The 23556-nt window shown below is 43.2% G+C and overlaps 1 protein-coding gene across 5 annotated transcripts in view; it reads right to left on the reverse strand.

Annotated features, from left to right (window-relative positions):
• Positions 1-12925: 12925 nt before the first annotated feature.
• Sash1 (SAM and SH3 domain containing 1) overlaps positions 12926-23556 on the reverse strand; it is a 170902-nt gene continuing 160271 nt past the window's right edge. For all 5 annotated transcript variants that reach the window (XM_078018931.1, XM_021723893.3, XM_005321353.5 and 2 more), the window contains 3 exons: positions 18967-20093; positions 17656-17787; positions 12926-16254 (listed from right to left, as the gene is read on the reverse strand). In XM_078018931.1, coding sequence (XP_077875057.1) covers positions 15991-16254; positions 17656-17787; positions 18967-20093 — 1523 coding nt within the window. In that variant the 3' untranslated portion in view covers positions 12926-15990. The remainder of the gene's footprint in view (positions 16255-17655; positions 17788-18966; positions 20094-23556) is intronic.

Raw genomic sequence — 23556 nt, forward strand, 5'->3', positions numbered from 1 at the left:
GCAGTAAAATCATGGGTACTGGGAAGCCACTCCTGCTTTTCCTGCCAAAAATAAGAGAGTAAATTAATTGTCCAATTTGTACATTTTTAGAGAGTGCTCTGAGCAAAACCAGCCATCTTGCATCAGGCACATATTTGGCCTCACGCGGCTGGACTAAAGAAAACATCTCACATCTTGATTTCTGAAAATCATTCTTCACACGTCTTTTGAGCACATTCCTCCAATGGACAATATATATTTTCTCTCATTTTTGGAGGGGAAAAATATCCACAAGGAAAATTTTAGTATTTCTAATGTCCTCCACCATCCAACCTGCCTGAACCCTCACCAAACCTTCTGTGAGCATCGCTCTCAAACCTCGGGTCCAGCAGGGGAAGAATCCAGGGGAACAAGAATAGGCCGTCCCCAAAGGCTGAGTAGCCTCCGTCTCCATGGGTCCTGACAGTGTGGCGAGTTCCTACGGCAGGCCTGCCTGCAAAGCCCTGTTCCATACATTCAGAGCCTGGGACTAAATAGGAAGTGTCCAGGTGCCAAAATAAATGAGTCTCCTCATCAGGAGGAGACTGAGGTGGTGCCAAGGCCCTGGATTTAGACCACAGCTGAAAGGGACCATGGAAAACTTCTGGAAAGCTCCCCTAGGAAGGTGGAAGAAATGCACACACTGCCTCACGTCCAGCAAGACAGCACCGAATCTGCTCTGTAAATAATGACAGGGCTTCACTGGGAGACGCAGCTCTAGGATATGGAGGCTATCCCCACACAGCCCTCGACACACACTTGAACTCTGAAGCTGGAAACACAGACCAGGCGAAAAGGGGAATTTCTTTTGTCGGGTCCTAGATTTGGAGCCATTTCTCATATCTCCCCTTCATCTTCCTTCTCTCCCAACTCACCCTTACCCCTGATCAGAAGCAAACCCTCAAAGCAAGTTTTTAATTGGTGCATCAGAAAAAAAAGCCAGCAGGAGGCTCACTGGAGCAGAGTGAGGACTGGCACTAGCCAAAGAGGGAGGGACTGAGATGAATCCCAGAGGAGCCACTTGAGATAAAGGGGGGCAGTGTGGACCCATCTTCGGAGGTGCCACTCCAGCCCAGGAGAGAGAGGTCAGCTCTGCAGCTGTCCCTGGACCCACCCCTTCCCACCTGGCCCTCAGCAAGGGGGCTCCTCTTCCCAAATGGAGATTTCCACAGGTCTGCCCTGCAGACAGGGGCCAGTAACAGAGGCATTGAGACCATATGGGCAGGGGGAGGGCCAAAGCAGAGGCCAGGCCAGGCCAGTGAGAAGTCCCTGCCATCTCCCACATGGCTTCATTGAATTCTGGCCAGAGCTCCCACAGCAAGAGAGCTTGGGTGCCTTCTGAGTGCAGAGTCTAACTCTTCCCAGCCTGGCCAAGCTGGGCTTAAAGAAACTGCCACACAAATAGGATCTGTTCTCCGAAGAGGTGGATCTGCCTGTCATCCCCGTATCTGAACGTCAAAAGACTCTTTAAAGCAAGTCGTCATTAAGGATACCCAGGGACACTGTGGCCAGGAAGACTGTCACTTCATGTCCCTTGTTATACAGAGTAGTCCCTCCAAGGAATGTAGGTAAATTTGAATAGGCACTAAGTTGCTACCTGGGAAAGACAGGGTGATGGGCCCCTAACCTCTTTGTTTTCTTAGAATGCAATGTGATCAGACCTTCTTGGACTGAGATGGCAGTGACGTAACCCAAGTGCCCCCAATTAAGAACCACTCCAGGGAAGACTGAGTCGGGATGTCAGGCTTGTTTCCCCCAGGAGAAAGTCCTTTTGTGGATAGGTTTCAGCAGATTATTTAAGCAATTACCACTGACAAGACACTTTAGGCAGAGAGATCATCCTGTGGGACTGAGTGCAAATCTCCCTGGGGGGCTCCAGACCCTAGGCAGTCATAGCTGGAGAGGCAGGGACTGTCCTTCGTCCTCCATCAGAATAAAATATCACTGTGGTTTTGAGTTCATTCGGAGGGATGAAAGCAAGGATCCACTGGACCACAGGGGCACTATTTTCACTGTGGTCAATGAAATTATGGTGGTGGAGAATTGAAGCCTGTCAATAGTTGACGAGTTTCTCTGGCTTTAATCTCAGCCCGTTGTTTGGAAGCAAGACAGGCCTCCTGTAGTAAAGCTTGGCAGTCGCAAGCAACTTTTTTGCAGGAGCATCTTAGGAGAAATACAACACAGTTTGTAATTTGGGTAAGTGGGGCTGAAGCAATTAAATTAAACAGAAAAAGATGACCTTACCTTTTTTAGGCAAATCAATTTGGTTAGTTATTTCCAGAGATGGAACAAACTCTAAACTGTTAGTGTTCTCTGACTATTATCACTCATCCTTCAGATTAATGTCATATTTAAGGAAACCAATAGCGTGTATGAGAGGCAGCAAATGTCCTTGAACAGAATTTTCAGCCAATTTGTGACACGTTTTTATTGATTTTAAAAAATGATACATTACAATTCTTATTACACATATATACCACAATTTTTCATATCTCTGTATATAAAGTATGTTGACACCCAATCCATGTCTTCATGCATGTACTTTGGATAATGATGTCTATCACATTCCAACATCCTTGCTAATCCCCTGTCCCCTCCCTTTCCCTCCCAACATGGGTTTGAATTGATTTATTAGCAATTTAGTTGTTAGGAGGAAACAAATTTGGACCCTGACCTGAGGGCTCTTTTACCATCCTGAGATCCAATGCTTCAGCATAGGGTACCATAAGAAGGGCGCTGAACTGTCAGAAGCAGATTGCATCTACCTGGGGCTGCTAGGTCTTGCAGGGGGAGGCTTGATTTAGACGGTGAGATTCAAAGAGTCAGAGAAGGGAAGAGGGGCAGAGGATGCTGTCAACCAACACAGACATAGGAATCCACCGTGGAATGTTCCAGAGATGCCGAGGAGAGAAAGCACATCTGCTGGCACAGGGAATGGCTGTAGCATGGAAGGCCTTGAGGGATCCTTTCAGCTGTAGCTCTTCTCCTGAAGGTAGATGAGAGGGCTTTCACTACAGCCATGGGGTGTGCATGTTCAGTGACATCATGCATTGAGGATCTCCCACCTCCCAAATCCCACTGTTAGCCCCACAGATACCAAATAAGAACCATCCTCTCCCTGGCCTTGCTGTGTCTGCTGCCAATCATAACAGGTGTTCCTAGCAAGTGTTTTATAACAGCAGGTGGGAGATGGTACCCTGGCTCCACAGTGGCATTGATGGCCCCACTTAGTCATTTCCCATTCTCCTCCTCGGATGGGACAGTCATGGTCCCAGTTCCTCTTCCCATCCTCTCACTGTTGCCTGTCAGGAGGCAGGAGTGTCTTTCTCCCTGTCATGGTTAATTTGAATTGTCAACTTGATTAGATTGATTGATGCCTCTTAATCAAGAGGCTTATGGGTCTGTCAATGAGGGTGTGTCTAGGAACGAATGGCCAACTGATAGGAAGACCTTCCCTAAGCATGGGCAGCACCGTCTATAGGATGACGGCTTGGGTGGAATAAAGGTTAGAAGAACAAGGAAGCAGCAGATGCAAGCTGGATTCCTCTTGAACAGGTTCTTGATTACTGCTGCAATCGCCTGAAGATATCTGACTCTCGCTTCTTCACTCTTCCAAAGGGGACTCTGCCAGTGATTTTCCAGGAAGTTTCCAGAAGCCTTCAGTACTGGACTAGGGTAGCACCATTGATCCCTCTTTTTCTGAGGCTTCATCCTCTTGGACTGTACATCTACTGGTTCTTCCAGCTCTCCAGCCTGCCGACGGCCATTGTGGACTATCCAGCTTCTGGTCACATAAGCCAACTTAATAAATCCCCTTTTTATAATTTTACTTCCTGTTGATTCTTTTCCTCTAGAGAATCATGACTAATACAGTCTCTGTTAGGGAAAGAAACATCACCCTAAAGACCAGAGCTGACTTGACCTGGATCTCATTGGCTGGAACTGGGCCCTGTGCCCACCACTGGCTCTACGGGAAGCTGGTCAGAGGGTCCACACTGCCAGGACTGGTTTGGACAAACCCGTTCCACATTCTGGGAGTGGGATTTCTGACGTCAAACAAAACAAAGACTCTGCCATCAGATAGTAGGGAGGCTATTGGATAAAGGTTGGTGGGCCAGCGAGGACCTACCCTCCACCACTTTCTCCTTGTATAGATGATGGTAATAAAGCTGAGGGGGGAAGACCCTCCATGGCGTCATACAGCAAGAGCATGCACCTCCAGCTAACCCAAAGAAGGCACCAAGTGCTAGTGGTTCTGCAAGGTCAAGGCACCAGAGACCCCTTGGCTGAGGAAAGGCACAGTTCTTAACCCTTTCCATGCATCCATAGCCTGGGGAGCTCGAAGAATACCACAGGTGTGTCCTGGCTCCTCCTGGTTCAATTTCAACTAGCCTTGCCTGAGGCCCAGGCAGCCTCCTTTTCAAAGGTTTCCCAGGTGTTATCAGCTTTCAATAGTGTCAATAGGTTTCAAAGTGTCAACTTTGGCTACTATATCCAGTTATTCAATCAAATGCTAACTCAGGTGTTGCAGGTGTGACTAAAGTCCGTAATCAATTGACATTAAGTAAGAGGTGATCCTGGGCTGTTTGGGGGGCTTGACTCAATTTTTTGAAAGATCTTAAGAGCAAGCTGAGGCTTCCCTGATTAAAAAGAAATTCCATGTGGACAGCAGCTTCAGACAGCTCCTCTCCCTGGTGATCTGTCTGTGGATTTCAGACAATTGCCAGTACCAGGCAATATCTCTACATATGTACTGTCCACTGGTTCTGTTTCTCTAGCGGAGGCCTAATACACCAGGTGAGTTTAATATGACACTCAGGCTAAGGACCGGTAGGTAGTAAGCCACAGTCACCAGAATAAAAGAAGCCAAGGTCTAGTCTCATCTCTTCTACCTGGAGGCTCCAGAGCTGTAAAACAGGAAGAATCTGTGTCTGCTGCACAGTCACCAGTGTGAAGGTTTCCTGCTCTCAGGTGTCAATTCTGCACACATCTGGACTGAACGGAGGCTACTATTCTTATTGTGGTGTGGGCCATTCTGGGCCATGAACAACTAAATGCCATTCCAACCAAAAATGAGCCTGGTGTTCCACCTCACTGGCATCTAAGGTTGAGGACTTTGAGACACCTAAATACTGCCTCCCCCATCCCCAACTTACTCTTAAACAGGCAGAAGGGCACCTGTGTACACACAAAGACACCATGCCACACAAAATGCAGGAAACTGAGGCAGGTTATCCAACTCTGGTAAAGAAATAAGGCAGGCAGCCAGGGAATCCAGAGGCCACAGCGTTTATTACAACGGACTGCATTCTTTTATTTACTCATCCTCGTTCTCCTAGGGCATTTTTTATATTTTGTTTTGTTTTGCTTTGTTTGTTTTGTTACAGAGCACTTGGAGAGTTAGGGAAGCCTTGCTCTTCCCCCCGCAGCCACATTTCGTTTCTGAGTTGCTGGCAATCAGGAGCGGGCTTTGGCTGCAGCTGCGCAGAGTGAACACTTCCCTCCAGGGAGTTCCTTCTCCTCCCCAGCTTCGGTAGCCTTCAGCCTGGAAGACCAGTGCCCTCTGGTGGCCATATGCTGCAGTAACAATAGTTTGCTGAAAGCAGTTCTGGGGTCTTATGGTTTGCTCTGATTTCTTTCAGAAGTCATTCATTCAGTATCTACTCCTGTCAAGTGGAGAGGTTTCTGGTTTATCTGGTAGTAAACTTGTGCATTCCTGTATCTTAAATTGTGGTATGCATAAGCAGGAGCATTCAATATAAAGCAATAAACTGCACAATATGCTACAAGGTGAAAAATGAATGTTGAGGGGAACCAGATCAGGAAGGGGAATTGAGTGGTGGTAGAGGTGAAGGATGATGGGGGAAGAACAGTTTGAGATAGTGGAGCCAGGTGAGCTTTGGAGAAGGTAACCTCTGACCAAAGACCTGCAGGAGGAGGGCATGAGGGAGTCAGTCATGAAGATTTGGGGGCACAAGAACATTCCAGGAAGAGAAAAAGCCTGCACAGGCCTGAGGTGAGAACCTGTCTGATGGGTTAGTGATGGAGTGAGCCTGGCCGGGAACAGGAAACAGGTTCACACACCTTGGCGGCTGTGGCAAAGGGTTCATCCTTGACTCTGAAAGAAAAGGGGAGCCACCAGAGAGTTCCAAGGAAAGGAGAGGTATGATCTGACTGACGATTTCAGGTCTGCATTTACTTGGGCTGCCCTGATGGAATTCTATAGACTGGGTGAATGACACAGAGTAATTCACTTTCTCACAGTCCTAGAGGGAAAGTCCAAGATCAAGGTGCTGACAAGTTCAGTGCTCGACGGGGACAAAAACGTTACCATAATTGCAGCCATCTTCCTTTTCCCTGCCCCCACTTTATGAATACTGTACTTATTCCCAAGAAATAGAAACTAGCCCAAGATAAAACCCACGGGTCCAGAGACGTGCTCGTCTCTCCCTCTTCTCTCATTGAGAAATAGAAGACATCTTACCAGCCCCTGAGATGGGGACCTACTGGTTTCCCTCTTCTCTCCTTGAGAAGATAAAGGGACATGCCAGCTTCCTTGTTCCCCCTCTGAGAGATAGGAAAACTGCCTGTCTCTGTTCCCAAGAAACAAATTTGCCTTCCACGAGATCAGGGGATGCTCACTAAGTCAGTCAAGACTAAACCTGCCCCTAGCGTGCATCCATAATTCTAGCCTATAAAAGGTAACATTTAAGGGGGAGTTGCGGCTACTCTCTCTCCTTGGGGCTGCTGTCCCTCTCTTTGTGCAGAGCAGCCTTGTCAGTCTCCTGACAATAGATCCTCTTCTTATCCCAGGGGTTTGTGTGATCAGTCCTGCACCACTTTTCTTTCAGACACTTTCCTTTTCATATTCTACCTTCTCTGCTGTTTGAGGACATGGTGGAGAAAAGGAGAAGGAGAGGAGATGGGCTCTTCCTCTTCTGATAAGGGCATTAATATCATCATGGGGGCCCCTCCCTCACAACCTCACGGGAGTCTAACTACCTCCCCAAGGCCCACCTTCTAATACTATCCCACTTGGGGGTGGGGCTTCAGCATAGCAATTTGGGGGTAGACATAAATGTTTAGTCTATAACAGAGTCACCAGGGCCACTGTGTGAGCTAAGAGAGGGCAGAGATGGGAGCAGGGAAGCAAGAAACCTTGATGACAATCCAGTGAAGGACAGTGGCTCTGGTTTGGGCTAGCATGGTAGCAGCAGACCAACGTAGTAAGGAGTGGTCAGATTCTGGAGAGACTTTGGAAGCCCAGACAACAGGATTTCCTAATGCTGAATGTGGAATGTGAGAGGAAAAAGAAGGATGACTAGGGATTCGGAATAAATGGATTTGTGTTTAAATTTTAGCTCTGTGACTTACTGGGTGTGCCAGCCTGGAAAAGGGTATTAACTTCTCTAAACTTTCTTATTAAAGATGTATTTTTCAGTACCTCCATGTGTCAATCACTATACTGGGTGCTGGCAACACAGGAATGAACTTGGTAAGGTCCTGCTCACCTGGAATTGCACTCTGGTGGAACAGGGGCAATAAATGATCACCCAGGGTTCACTGAATGAATTAAACGTGTCAATTGCCTCCTGCACACCATACCAATGCTTTTCTCCAGGAAACAGCTAATTCTATCACCCTCTTCCTGCTTTCTACCCATTGGAGGACAAATCATGTCACATGATTGGACCAACCAATGAAGGATCAGAAGACATTACTGAGTGGCAGCTTTCCAGTTTTTCAGATAGAACTCCCCAAGAATAGAAATTAGTCCCCAGGACCAGAAATAGGAGAGGCCGTGTTGCCTAAATAGAAGAATAGAAACTCTGGTTTTTCTTCTTAACATTATTCCAGAGCCCAGATACTAAACCCAGATACAATGACTGTGCCAACATCTTAGCCAGTAGTTTGTTCTTGTTACAATAAACATCCTCTTAGTTAAAAGCATTACATTTCCTGTAAAGTGTTTTAAAAGGGAAAACCATAGGCAATTTAAAGTTAATTAAGTTTGAGGAAAGAATGATTTGCAAATGCGGCGGTGCTCAGAACCTGAGCAGGTGTAAGCGCTCCAGCCTGCAGCGCTGTCAGACTGCACTATTGGACAGAAAACCAGAAGGGACGTTGAGTCAGCGCAGTGACCCCCAGTTCCCCAGTTGGCTTGATTTCAGTCAGTTGGCCGCCTGTGATTGGCTGATGCTCCGCGGCTGTGCCTGGCCAGGACTCTGCAGTTTGTTAAGAGCTGTGATCTTCTGGGTTAGTTTATGTTCCAACTCGGGCTACAGTTCCTCGTGGAAGGACTTAAGTAGGGAAGCATCCTCTGGCCAGATTTAAAGTTTCACAAGCCATGATGTCTGGGGTTATTTCTTTCATTCTAACTTGGCTCTGGGGTGAAAAGTAAATTACAGAGATCACCAAGGTGAGAAGAGGCCAAGGGATAAAAGTGTGAGGTTCTAGAACAGTCAAAGGATGGGTAGAGGAGGAGGAGGAGGCTGCCAAGGACCTTGTGAGACAGGAGTTATCTGAAGGGAAGCCAGGGGGAGGAGGAGGTAGGAGGTCCTCAGATGCCACAGAGAGGACCAGGATGGGGACAAGGAGGTCTGCTCTCCAGTTCACAAGCAGAATATGGCTTTCCTTGGAGGTCTTGCTTGCAACCAGGGAGCAGTGGGCTGACAATGTTCAGAGTGGAAGGAGAAAGAGGCCATGGCAGGAAAACCTTTGAAGATATTTGGGTGTGAAATACAAGAGACAGAGAGCAAGGATTATAGAAATGAGGGAAATGTGGGGTTGAAAGGGAGATTTCTAATACTATCATGCATCCACAATTCTAGCCTATAAAAGGTAATCGTGGGAATCATGACACAAGATGATAATCTATAGTTGATAGATCTTTCTTCACAGGCAAAACCAACAACTCTGGCTCATGAGCAAGAAAAGAGATGTTTTAGAAGAACCCCAGGTAGCCTACTGCAAAGGTCTTCGATCTGTGATTCTTTCCAAAGTGTGCTGCCTTGGATAGCTTTGAGGAAGGAATCTGTTTCTAGATTAATGTGGTCCTCATACTGATCTGCCTGATCATCCTGCCAGGGTTTCTTTCTCATCTTTTCTTTCATAAAAGCCTTTCTCTTATTAAAAAAAAGCATCTATTTTAACAGTTTTAACAGATTATAAAAATTTCTGGGGCTTCAGACAACCAGGAAATAACTGTAAATAACTGCTGTTGCAACATTTTCTAGGACCAAGGTACCCTATGGCAGGATCCCCCCACCACCTGGCTGTCATCCATCTAATAATGTGGAACATTTCCAAATTTCATATTTATATTTGACCTTTACTTGTCAAAATTACAATAATAATGCTGTTTTATTATTGGTAAATAATTGATCAATGATAATGTATAGGGATAACAAAATCCAGATTTCTTAACAGGTAGAGCATAATAATCAAAAGATATGGAATTAAATTTTTGTTCATAAATATTTTTATTATGAAAAAATATGATGGGATGATCAAAAAGGTACATATAGAAACCTATTACATTAGGATGAAAATCTGTGGTGGAAGTAGAATGGATACAGGACTTCTAGAAGGAAAAGGAATAGAATAAAAATTTTAAATTGTTTGTTCTTTTGTCCTTTCAATGGACAAGGGGAAGGTATCAAACTGCTATGGTATTTATTTACCAATGGATATATATTTAAAAGTAATGCAGCTTTTTTTTCCAATGAAAATATTTAAAGTAAGGAGAGAATGTGTAGCAGTGCAAATATTTAAACTTATGGTTAAGAACATGTATAGGGGAACTTTAATAGGTGCAAGAGAGTTCTTAGAGTTTGAATTATTTAGGACATAAGCAAAAAGTTTTGGCACAAGGAATCAAAGAGAAGAACAGGAAGGCAGAGGGTTCCTGCTGGGCTTTATGGCCTCTTGGGCATCACTATGGGGCACTTCCATCAGCACTGTTCAGTTCCTGTCCTCTTAGGTGGAAGACATTTGGCCCAAGAGCCTAATTCCATAGCAAGGAGCCTGGACCGTGCTCACTGCTCAGAGGTGGACAGGGACAGCATAACTGAAAGTTGTGCCAAGTGCCAAGATCACTTGAAAGATGGATGGTGCATTTCCCCCAAAGCAAACACAGTATAAATAGCAAAAAAAGGGAAAGAAGTAGGGGAGTCTGAAAAGAAGAGCAATGGCCTGCTGCCACCAAGTTCAGGAGGAAGCTACAGAGAAGCCAGGGAATCAGTGATTGGCTTGGGGTCTCAGGACTGTGAGATACTGAGTTCAAGTAGAAGGATCAGGCAGGTGGACCAACACAACACCCCTCTCTCTCTCTCTCTCTCTCTCTCTCTCTCTCTCTCTCTCTCTCTCTTTTAATGGCAGAAACAAGAAAGGAAGACTAAATGAGGATACTACAGAGTTTGCAAGTGGACTGAAAGATCCAGGGAGGAGGTCCAATGCATGGTTTCTGCTTTTCCTACCAGGTAGGGAAATAACCATTCACTCATGAGAGGGGTAGGAAAATCAGGAGTTAGGGCTTGCAGGAGATGGCATTTCTCAATTATTTTCTTGCGCTTTCAGAACTTTGTGTTTTTAACAGTCTGACACTCTTAGAAAATGACACAAGATTATCATCTATGTAACTATCTCCTCCAGTCTTTTCCGTCCCCCGACTCAGTTTACCCTCAGGTTCATACAGTCCTTTGCATACAACTCTTACAGTTCTAAACATATCTAAGTTTTGGAGAAAGTCTATTGCAGCTGAGTGGAGATGGAGGTGAATTCCAGTGAGACTATTCTTAACTACTATGACTCCCACAAATGTACCCTGGAGTTCTTTGATACAGGTCTCAAGCTTGCTTTGATCAGGACTTTCAGATGTGTCTGTTAAAGTGTATAGGGGGTAGTCTTAGTCCATATTGTCTTGCTGTAACATAAAACAACAGACCAGGTAATTTATAAACTACAGAGACTGCTTCCTTGCAATTCTGGAAGGAAGGCTGGCAAGTCCAAGATGGAGGGGGAGCATCCAGTAAGGGCCTTCTTGCTGCATGCTAACATGGCAGAAGGCATCACCTGGCAGATAGAGCAAGAGTGCCAGCTCCCTTTCTCCTTAAAAAAACCACTAGTGCCCATTGTGGGGGGTCCCCCCCTCACAACTTCATCTAATCCTAATGACCTCCCAAATGCTCCACCTCCAAATATCATCATTATATAAATTTTGATATTAAATTTTCAATACGTGAACTTTGGGGACATATTCAAGTCATAGCAGGAAATAAACTTAAATTCTCTTTGCAAGATGGTCTTCTCTGAACTCATGTTGTTGGGCCTTGAATGAGGAACTGAAATGCTTCCAATAAATGTTGTTTGTGGTCCCCTGACCTCTATCTTAATGAAAATTCACCTCTTTATCTCCCCAAACTCATACATGCTTACAGTCCTGGGTAGTCCAGTGTATAGTTTACCCTGAAAGGGTCCTTGTAGCTAAGGATAAAGGAAGTCATGATTCTAGGAACTCCAAAATGAACTGTGCAGTTAAAGAATGGTTATCCATCACCTTCTTTCTTTTTCCCTAATAAAATGGATGTTCTTTATAACTTCTAAATATGAAGAGTGCATTACTGATAAAGTCTTTTTAGGAATCCTAAGAGAAATGTCTTTTCTTTGAATTGACTTTGCAGTCAGCTTGGAATAAACAGGGTTTGAAGTTTATTGTTAGTTCTATAAAGTAATGTAGCAGTTAAGATCAACTCTTAGAATATATGAAATATTCCCATTTCCAAAATGATTTGGAGTATGGGGACAATCATTTTAAAACAACTACCTTAGTAGTTTCCTTTAGTGAAATCCACCAATAGGTTTAAAATATTCTATCAAGATTTAGAATAAAAATAACTTGAATACAGCTATTCCATATGGTAAGTGATAAAGGAATAGTATTCATAATGGCTTTTTTTTTTTTTTTGGTAACAGCAAAAGGTTATATGTTCATAGAATACCGATTAAATAAATTCCCTGCATAATAGAATATTCTGCAGCCTTTAACAGAAGGCAGGGTGTTGACATGGAAAGATTCCCAAGGTATATTAATTTAAAATGAGGGTGAGGAAGTGTGAAGAATATACTATCATTTCTGCATGATATTCAAGTATATATACAAATATAGTTGCACATATATTTGTATATATACTTGAATATTTCTGAAAAGCTAAGCTGTAACAACACTGTTATAATAGCTTCCTGTAGAGACAGGAATGAGGAGGTTGCCCAGAAAGGGGGCTGATTTTTTATGTCTTAAATACATATATTATATACTAAAATTTTCTTTTTGCATAACAAACATCTTGCTTCCCCAATTAAAAAAAAATGTGTCTTTGGGGGCTGAGAGTACAGTTCAGTGGTAGAGCACTTACCTAGGATGCATAAGACCCTGGGTTTGATTCCTAGCACTAGGAATTAAAAAAAAAAAGTCTTTGTTATCAATTGTGGTATGGTAACAATGAAAATACATTTTTGTCAAGTTGACTAATTTCTACAAAATTCAGAGCTGGATTTTTTCACTTTTAAAGGAAGTCTTAGGTTCTGTTATCTTTTAACTGTGTAATATTGAGCCAGTCCACCACCAATGGGACCTCAGATTCTTCATTTGAAAATGATAGGCTTAGAGGTGATTTCCAGCAATCTCTTTCTAAGATGCTGTGATTATATGACTCAATGAATATTTGAAAAAAAAATACAATAAATCAACAAAGAGAATCCAGGTACATGTCAGATAGTGTGGAGATGTGGCTGAAGTAATAGTTTATAATTTTCACAATATATTTCATTTTTAACCACATTTCTTAATTTCCCCTTCATATATACCCCTTCATCTTTGAAATATCCCAAGAACAACAAAAGAAGAAGATTCAACTGAAGAAATTTATTTACTTTTTTTTTCTAGGTACATAGATGACATAATTATAGACAAGTTCTGATACATAGGAAAACCCTTCTGTCCACCTTTCTTTTTGCTAAATGAATCGTCACAATAATTTTTACAATTTTTAAAACAATACACAGCTTTCTTGGGCTGAAGCAATTGCAAGAACATATTGGTACTGGTATATTACAGCTACTTACAATGTTTAAGAACAGCAATGGAGAAAAATAAGTTATTTAAATATTGATTTCATATACAGAAAGTGCAATGTTGTTAGTTGCTATATAACTTGCTTGACAGTTTTCTCTATTAATTTAAAATCAAGATAACTTGGACTCAAGACGATTACTTTTTTTTAATGTAGTATGCACACGTAGCAGTGACTTGGGGGTTGATCTCTTTTGCTGCAGTTATAAAAGCAAACTTGGCTATGTCAGGAACTGATTTTTAACACGAGTAATTTCTAATTTCAACCACACCTGGGTTCAGGACAGAGAAAAGGGCCTCTGAGTAAAGGAAGCCCACAAAAAACGATTTGTTCTCGGTTATCTAGGAATGTAAATAGTATTTGGGAAACTGTATTTCCTTCCAGAAGCTGTGGCGTAAAAATTATACACAATATCACGTGTAGCTACCTGAGCTGAACTGCCTTTCCAGGTTTCTTTTGTGCTTTCCAAGGAAGACAACGATTTTCACCGTGACTCAAAATTCTGTACCAAATGCAACTGATTAAAACTGGATATTGCTAAAGCCTCCCACCTGTCCACTAACATCCACAGGCAGCCCCACACCACCTCAGTCAAATGTCACATACAAACATTCAGGCTTTTCTCAGACCAGATGAAAAGGTTAAAGAAAAAGCAGACCAAACAAACACGAAAGATATAAAAACAAAATTAAAAAAGAACTATAAATGTAAAAACAACCTCAGCCCCCCTTAGATCAGACGTTCACACTAAAAATTATTTGTGGTCCCTGAATTTAAGTTTTCATGCAAAGGCAATGACGTCCAAAGAGTGATAAAAATATGGTTTGGCATTCTCAACACCTCTGGTGCTAGTTTCAGTGAAAGTCCTGCACTGGGAGTGAACCAAAATTTGGAAATTCACATGACAGTCGCCCCCCCCCATACATCCTTTTTAAAATCTCTAACATGACTTTTGTGTGGTCTTTTTGCCCACATGAAATGATGAGAGCAAAATCTGTCAAAATGTGAAGCCGAGGTATTTCAAAAGTAAGAAGAAAAGCCCCACTTCTATCACAGCATGGAAAATTGTTTGAATGCTGTAGCTATCTGAGGACCCTGCAGCATCCCCCACATTCCAGATGGGCTAATCCACAGTCTGAGAGGACAAAAATGAGCTGTTCTTATGAGTTAATAGAAATTTGGCAGCTTTACCTTTTACATTTTACATTTCCACAACTTCTTCACATGGCCTCTTATAGGAGATGAATGTTATTAAAGAAACACACATGATTTTTTAAAAATGCATACTGAAAGCATGAAAAAAATATATCACCTGAGAATGTCCTTTTCCTCAGAGACATGGATCCAGATAGATAAAGCCTATGTTAAAGGTGGCTTTGTAGTTAATGACATCACTTTTCCTATTCCCCTGAGGGAAATAATTTGTTTTCGTTAAGTAGATGAAATATTACAGCACTTTTGATCCAAGTTTTGTGTTCAAAATGTTTCTTGTACACGTGATCACATTTGAGTCTTCAAAGAGTGCTCATGATAAGAACGTGAAGGAAAAAAAAATCATTGTGTAAGCAACAGAAGCCTTAATAGTCATCTAAATTTGCTGTTTGCTCGAAAATCTGACAGCAGACTAAAAGAGGATACGATATGCTGAAATCAGTTGAAAAACAACTGAAAACATGCAATGCTTAACATCATCTAGCTAATGTGGTTTGTCTGGCTCTCCAATGAACCTTTGTTTGAATTAGAAGAATTATCTAAATAAGAAGAACAGCGATATCTTAATTATAAAACTGAGAAGAAAACCTTTAAAAGCATCTCATAAACTACTTCCCTTTTTTAGAAACAACTTTCTGAAATATTCAACTTTATGGACTCTCTGCAAAGGTGATCCATGAACTGATGACTGAATTTTGGAATGGATGTTGTCAGGATTCCAAGTCAATACTGCAACAGAGTGACCAATGTGGCAGAATATGAAACTGATTAAAAGTAAAGGCAGCAGTTAACACACACACACACACACACACACACACACACACACACACTTGGGAATTTCAGACGGCTTTTTACTAAATCTGTGTGATTAGTTTAAAAGCCGAAACCCAACATGAAATGTCTGCCTGATAAACACCCCTACAAAGTAAGCCATGTTAAAATGAGACAATTAGAAAAGCCCATTTTTGCTGGAAACATCCCAGATATATTAGATGGCAGTCTAAGCTGAAGATTTGGAACTAGGGTTACAGGGTTGTGGACACTAGTTAGATAATGTTTAGAAGCTCATATTAAGGCAAATAAAAGCTGATTGCTAGGAAGCAATTATTTAAAAGTCTTTTGTTTATCTATAGGAGATAGGACTTTCTTTTTCCTGGTGCAGCCAGATGTTCTAACTTCTGAACAAATGAGCATGGTCAATAGTGTAGAGTAACAACTCCAGAGTCTGTTACTTTGGCCTAGCTAAGTCTGTCTAGCTTGGGCACCCACTGGACCAGAAATGGGTCAGGCTGTCCTGCCCTTTCCACCCAGCCCTCTGACAATTCACAAAGACAGACTGGAGGCACGGTGTTTGTAGCTAGTTAGCATCTTGGCTCTTCTGTGTTCTGAAAATAAGTGCTGGTCTTGCCTTTGGGGGTCAAAGAGAACTGCACCAATTTCCTTCAGGGGGCTTTTCTGGAGAAGGTCCTCGTCCTGTGCCTGGGTTTCACACTCTGTAGGCCACGCTCGGGGCCCTTCTTCTGGCACTGGCTGCCCTGCCAGAGATTGAGGAATTGCATCAGCTTCGTAAGCACAGTGAAAGGCTGGCTCTTGTCCAGGGAGGTCCATCGTGAGCCTGGCTTGGGCCTGGCTACATGGCTTCGGGGCTTGGTGGCAGTTTGAAGAGTCTGGCTGCAGATACAAGCTTCCTTATGTGTCGCTCCTCTGTGATGCCGGCCTCCTGAAGGCAAGAGTGGGACAGAGAAGGCACTTGGCTCAGTGTGCTGAACCCCGCATCAGAGAGGGTGCTGGTGTACATGGGCAGGCCAATGGAAATGAGCCAGTCGGACACAGAGGCAACGCACCCAGGAGACAGGGGCTTTCTACAGATTTCCGTGAGGCCACCACTTGGGATCTGAATTAAAAAAAAAAAAAAAAAAAGTGTTACAAAGACTCTACATGTGCCAAAGGAGGTCCACTTCTTTTATTTCTAAAAGGGATGGTACTGAAGTACATCATTGCCAGATTATTAGCAAATGATAGTGTTATATTAAAATTAAGATCAGCACAAAGAATTCGTCTTGAAGATGAAACAGATGTTGAAGAAAGTGTTCTAGAAGGTTCTAGAAGGTATCTGGAATTAAATCCCAGTTAGTGTTCAAGTCTCCAAGCATTTATAGATCCTATTTTGCCTCTCTGTGCTATGTTCTTCCCTCAGGTGATTTGCAGGGAAAAACCTGGGTGAATGTAAAGGTTTTCATAAAGTGGATTTTCTACTATATTCTGAATTTGAATTATCAAACAGAAAATTAAGTATTTGATTAATATAGTTAAAAAGAACTTAGAAATACGATCATATCAAGTGTTGGCCAGGACAGGGAAATGGACATTTAAATTTGACTACTAGGTTCATATGCAGATATATATCTTTCCTAAAATCATGGAGATTTTGTACAATCTTGATTAAGCAAAGAATATAACCTCAGAGGTTACTCTGGAAGTCTATAAGGACTTATAACAAGGATGTTCTATACTATGTTATTTAAACTAAACAACTGGAAAAAAAATTTAAATTTTCAACAATATGCAATTGGCTATGTTAAGAAATAATCATCTAATGGAACATGTTGATATACTGATTATAAAAACAATTTTGTAACAGTAAAATAGATTTATGATCTGATAACTGAAAACAATAACGTTTACTATTATGCATGCACACAGAAATGTAAATTGTAATTTGAGCAGTGAAAAACCGGAGACACTTAAGGTATACAATACGAAGCTTTGATGAAGAGACCTGTCGCCGAATGGTTAAATTAAGCTTTTTAACTTAGGTATCACCTCACATAGGTAGCACTTTTCTTGTGAGATCACTTGAAATCTGCTATCTTAGTAATTTTCCAGTATATAATATATGGTTATTAACTCTAGTCCTATGTGGTACAAAAGAGCTCTTTGACATTATTCTTCCTAACTAAAATATTGAGTCTATTAGAGGGATTTTTTAAAAAAGGTTTTCATAGAGCTGAGATTATTGATCATTTTCTTTCTAAAATTGTATCTTGAAAAATTTCTAGCCACTGGGGTACAGCTCAGTGCGGAGCACTCCTAGCAAGCATGAGGCCCTGGGCTTGACCCCAGCACCCCACCTCCGAATTCCAGGCTGACTCTGTGTTACTATCTCCCAGCTGTCTCCTTTCCAGGGCTATGCCAAGCCCTTGTCCATGAAGCACTCATCAACGCCCGACATCAGCACTGTTACTAATTGCAGGGCAGAAAGTGGGGGAGGGACCTTGAAGCATGAGCTGCTCACCGCCATGCGATGCTGCTTCCGAAGTAACTTCACACGGATCTGGTCCAAGTTGGTGGCGATGTCCCTCTCTGGCTGATCTAGGTCCTCTGCATATCTTTGCACCAGAGCTTCTGGAATCCCACAGCGGCCATGCTGCCGGGGAGAACAAAAATGGAGCATGAAGGGTGGTACAGGTTTTTTTAATCCTTTTTTCTAAGATAAATTAAACATAAAGTAGGATAAGAAAATTAGCTTCTGGGAAATAACTCCAAAAATTTTAATATGAAGTAAATATATGTTCTTTATCACTGGGATGGATGCTTTTGAGAAAATATATTTTCATCTTCCAGATAATGGTGAGTTCTAGAAAAACGTTTTGAAATATGAGGCAGAACATGAGCATCCTATAGTTTTCAGGCTAATGCCTTCACACCACTTTATCTGACCATTTTGCAAGTTCAGGTTCCTCCAATGTTGCTGAATATAGTCTCCTAAACTGCAGAAAAATGAATTTCTCTTCTAGATATTCTACTCTTTGCCCTTCATCTGTTACAAGTTATACCACTGCATTCACCACATTCACTGTTGAATTCTCCCTTCAAAGGGGTTTACTCATGAAAGGTTATAGAAAAGTTATTGAAAGGCATCCATGGCCATGAGAATTTTGTAATAAGAATGTTCATAACATGCATTTCCAGGAGAAATATAGAGACACCCCTATTATTGATTTGTCTTCAACTTCAATTTGGTACTGGTGGATCTTTTTTCTTCTTCAAATGAGAAATGATTTTTTCATTATAGAACTAAATATTTTGAGTGTAATTTTTGAAATATTTTTTTCCTTCCACAATCTACAGATTATTATTCATTGTAATTGGTATGTTATATCTGAACAGGGCTCTAAAATTTCCAAAGTATATTCCCATTTACTGTTATTTGCTCCCAGTGATCCATCAAAGAGGTAGTTAGCCCCAGCTGACCTGTATGGAAATAAAGTGGGGAGGTGTTCATGTCAAGTAGATACCAACACTTGGACTTGATCTTTTGTCCACAAAATGATCCTTATCACAAACCACTTCTGGCACTGCTCATTCTCCCTGCAAAGCAAAACTGCCCCAAACTAAAGACTAACAAGCAAGAGCAAAAGTAGATTGCACGGTTGCATTTGCATTTTATCTGGAGATGGTGCTCCCTGTCCACCAGGGGTCTCTAGTGGGGCAGGTCATCCAGCACCCTCAGAACACCAGGCTCCTGGGGCTGGCCTCCATCTCACCTGGCTGCCTGAAAAGACAAAAATTGCAGCCAGTGCCCATTGGGCTGCGCCTGAAGTACCTTGTCGGAGTAGGGCTCCTCCGTGAGGTCGATGCCCTCGGCGTGCAGCTTGCTTTCCGTGAGCATCTCCAGATCCACACCCCGGGCGCAGGACACCTTTCTGCTCAGCGGGACGCCCAGCCTCACGCCATGCTCCTGCAGGCTGGCGCTCTCGGGCAGCTCTGAGAGCCAGGGCGGTGGCCTGGTGCAGGAGGGGCTGCCAGGCTCCAGGCCCGAGGGTGATCGGGCGGCCGGTACTGGGCAATCAGAGGGGCCAGTCTTCTTTATGGGCAGGCTCGGGGCATCAGGGCTGGGAGGGGTTCCGCCAGGGGCCCCGGGCACCAGGTGGAGGCCATTGGCAAGACGTTCTCTGCTCTTTTTGGCAGGAACAGGTGGAGGCTGTGGAGTTTTGGGCTGTGTCCTTGTTTCAGGGACCCTCTGCTCAGCATCTGCCCCTTCTTTGGTGCCCGGGGGATGGTATGTTCCTTCAAAATCATGTCCTTTTCTGTGAGCCTCGAGAGACGTCCTTGTTAAACTGTGTTTGGCTCCAGGAAGCCGAGTCTCAGAGTTTCTGGGCAGACACTGAGGAGGTGATACGCCTCGGTCGGTGGTTGCCATGGGGACATCGGGTTTCCTGGTGGTCATTTTCTGGGGTTCAGAAAATCTCTTGCTTTGGGTCAGTAGCAATGCATGGTCGGCAGTGGCATCTCGCCCAGGGGCCTGGACCTTGGCGGTCGAGGCGGTTGTCTTTTGTGGCACTTGGGGTACAATCTGAGGGGAGGGTTCTGTCACCTCAGTAGGCACATCTTTTTCAGCATCAGGCTCTCCTTGAAGGTCATCCAGGGAATGGGATCGAGGCCAGGTTCCCACTGTCTGGGGGTCCTCCAGGGTCTCACAGCTCCGACAGATGGACACTGGGAGGCTTCTCCGGTTCTTGGTCAAACTAGTTACTGAGGGCGGGTCACAGTGCTTGGAAGCATCGGGGGTGAGACCGCAGCCCAGCCTGCCCTCCTCTCCCTGCTTCGCCGCGTCCACCGACTTCATTAAAGGCAACGTCGGGTAGTTGCCCAGCTGATTTCTGTTGAAAGACTTCAGGCTGGCCTCGGTGGACGACTTGGCAGATAAGAGGCCAGTTTTCTGAGTCTTGCCTGTGAGACAATCACATGTGAAAGCCAGTCAGTCAGTCAGACCCATGCATTCAGATGTGCAGGCACAACTGCTGTCTCCAGTCCCCACATCCCCTTGCTGGGTTACACTAAAGACACAAAGCCATCATTCAGGACTCTGAGTGGAGTAGGGTCCCAGTTTTTATTTTTAGAAAGAACTAACAAAAGGACTCACATGGGGACTGAAATGCATGGGTTATATGGAAAAGAAACACTGTGTCAGGCAATGAAAGAAAGTGGGGCTTCATGTCCGCTCTTAGCTGACTCCGAAGAAGGCTGACATCCCTACCCACTCTAGAAACCACACCCCTGAGATGTCTGCTGGGTGAGGACATGTCCAAAAAGTCATGGGTGAAATGGGGAGGTGGACTGGTTCCTGGGAAGTTTCTATAAACGGTCCCTCTGAAAGGGTGATCCACAAATCCTCACATCACACCCTTCTTGAAGCTGTGCCCTGCTAACAAATTTATCCAGAAACAACCAGTCCACTTTGATTCAGTCCAGGAAATAAACTGAAGTGAGTACTTTACCAGAGACCATCTGTAAATACTTGTATGGTTGTAGGTCCCAGTAAAGAAATGGCTTTGGCAGATCATGGCTTGTCAGACTGATCACTGAATTATCAACCATAAACAATCTACTTTACTGGCTGACTGATGATTGATATTAACTGCTGCCACTTGAAAAGCTTTATCAAAAGCATGCCATGGGCCAAGCACTGTGCTAAACCTACAGACAGCCAATGCACACAGGCAGAAATGAACCATCCTTTGTTATGTCTTTGGTTAGTAACATGTTTGTTGTCTGCTATGACAATGGACTGATGCCCGAGGAGACCACCCTGATAATGGACTATATGACCCCTGTGATCCTATTATTGTGGGCCTATAGATAAAAATGAAAAGTCCTAGCCAGGTGTGGTGACGCACACCTATAATTCCAGTGGCCTGGGAGGCTGGGACAAGAGGATTACAAATTCAGCGAGGTGCTAAACAACTCAGACCCTGTCTCTAAATAAAATACAAAATAGGGCTGGGGATATGGCTCAGAGGTTGGGTGCTGCTGAGTTCAATTCCTGGTAACTCCATCGCCCCCAAAAAGAAAAATCCTAAAACCATATCAGGTTTGGAATATCTGAAGAAATGGCTGGCTCTGATCTTTGGAAAGCCCCTATGTTGTAAGTCAGGGTTTCTTCCTACTACATGGTTTTGAGTAATATTTTAAATGTTTTAATTTTAAGCCAGGCATGGTGACATATGCCTATAATCTCAGCGCTCAGGTGGCTGAGGCAAGAGGATTGCAAGTTCAAAGCCAGCATCAGCAAAAGCGAGGTGCTAAGCAACTCAATAAGACCCTGTATGTAAATAAAATATAAAACAGGACTGGGCAAGAAAAACCCCAATTTTTAATCTATGATCTTGCCATCTCCTCATGGAGCAATCTCACCCTCCCAACACATTTAGTGGCAATGAGTAATCAGGCCGTGGGCTGATTTGACTGGGAGGGGAGAGGAAGGGTTGGTTGGTGCTCACCCAAAAAAGGAAATGGCTACTTTGGGGTACATGAAAGACATTCTTTTTTTGGGAAAAAAAAAAATCTCTATCTGTATGCTGCATAGATGAGGAAAGGAAGAGAAGTAAAAGGCCAGGGCTCTGGTGTTACAAGTGGCTTGGCCTTTAGTAGCAGGAGGAGAAAAGATTCCTTCCATAATTTCAAAGTTTCCACCATGCTCATTCTAATTTCAAACTGCTGATATGAAATGTGTCACATCAAGTATAATTGCACACATTAAGATGGATGGAGAAGAACAGTGGCCTCAATCAGACATTTTATTAACGACCCCATCCTTGTTGATAAGACACAGATCGATACATGGAATATTTTGCACTAGGCAAAGCAGAGACATGGTCAAATTGGCATTTGTCCTTCCTCGAGTGTAATTAAATGAGGCTTCAAACCCCGTCCACCTGTATGTTCTGCGCTGATAAATAACAACACGCTAGCCATTTATTTGTAGGTTATTATTTTGTTGTCACATAGAGATCATTAGCTGAGGTTTAGTCCTGAATATATTAACCGTGGTCCCATTTTTCATTAACAGAATAATCATCACAGACAAATGGAAAATTCCCTCTTCAGAAAACACATCACATTAAAGTTTAAAAATCAGTTAAAACAGAAACTTAAAACTCCACTTGCGTTAATTTTGGAAATACGTTTTTTCCTTTACCCTAACTTCTATATAAATCCCATTAGATTGGAAAGATCCTTGAATTCACCTTGAGTTCAAAGTTGGTTCATCAGTTTCTTTCATCTAGTTCTTCAGTGGATGAACCTGAATTCTTTGGGGCATGAACATTTCTGCTAGTGATACCTATGAAATCTTTACCCAGTCAGAAAAGTTGCAATTAATTTACTGAAAATTTTTGGCTATGGAAAGATTGTTAACAATAACAACAACAAAACCTTCTGGGTCTTACAAAGAATGTGATGTTTTCTGCAACAGAGGATGGCTGGTGCTCCGTGGAGTGGGGATGGGTTCCTTGATGAAGGCTGAATATTAGGGTACATAGAGATTCACTATCTTCCCAGATTGACAGAATTCCCTGAGTAGGAGCTTTAAAGGACAAATTTTGAAGTCCTCAAGGTAGTCTAAGACTTGGCATCAGGGTGACGCAAACAAGGCGCCCAGGATGCCATGCTAAGGAGTGAACATTCTGAGACAGGCAACTGTAGGCTGGTACTGGGGAGTGAGCAGCTCATCGGTTTGACCCCTGAGCACCTACTTGCCTCACTTTAGTCCTGATTTTGGTGCCTACAATGGCTGTCACTATTTTTTACCATGATCCGTAGTAAGAACCACACTTTACATGCACCATCCAACACACATGCACACATAATACTAAAACACAAAGAGTACCCGTCACAACACTCACAGTACTTACTAGTGTACTTCTGGAATGCATAACGTACCTTATGGAGTGCATTCTGGTATTTTCTACTCTATTTTGTCTTATACAACTGCTACACACGACTCACTAATTGACCTTAGAACCCAGTAATGAACTGCAACCTGTAGTTTCCAAAACTTTGCTTTAGCAGGTCCCTCCTAACCCATGGACTACTGGGAGGCATTCCAGTAGCAGCTAAAAACCATCAAACCTGGGCATTTTTCACGATGGTCTTCAGTAGGTCACGATGGCAGTGTGAATCCTTCACTACTATTTCTTGCACCAACAGGAATTTGGGGGTCACAACAAGAAACCACAGAACCTCTCATGGTGACATTCGCTGACCTGACCCCATTCTAACTAAAGACTCTGCTTCTGTTTGAAACTTCATACTGACTGCTCCCTGAGTGTTAGGGACACCACAAAAAAGACATGTAGCCTTCCTGTCATCCTCTTCCATGGTAACTGCTTCTGGACTGGACTCAGGCCGAGCA

This window comes from Ictidomys tridecemlineatus, chromosome 8 (assembly GCF_052094955.1).
Source record: "Ictidomys tridecemlineatus isolate mIctTri1 chromosome 8, mIctTri1.hap1, whole genome shotgun sequence".
Taxonomy (NCBI): domain Eukaryota; kingdom Metazoa; phylum Chordata; class Mammalia; order Rodentia; family Sciuridae; genus Ictidomys; species Ictidomys tridecemlineatus.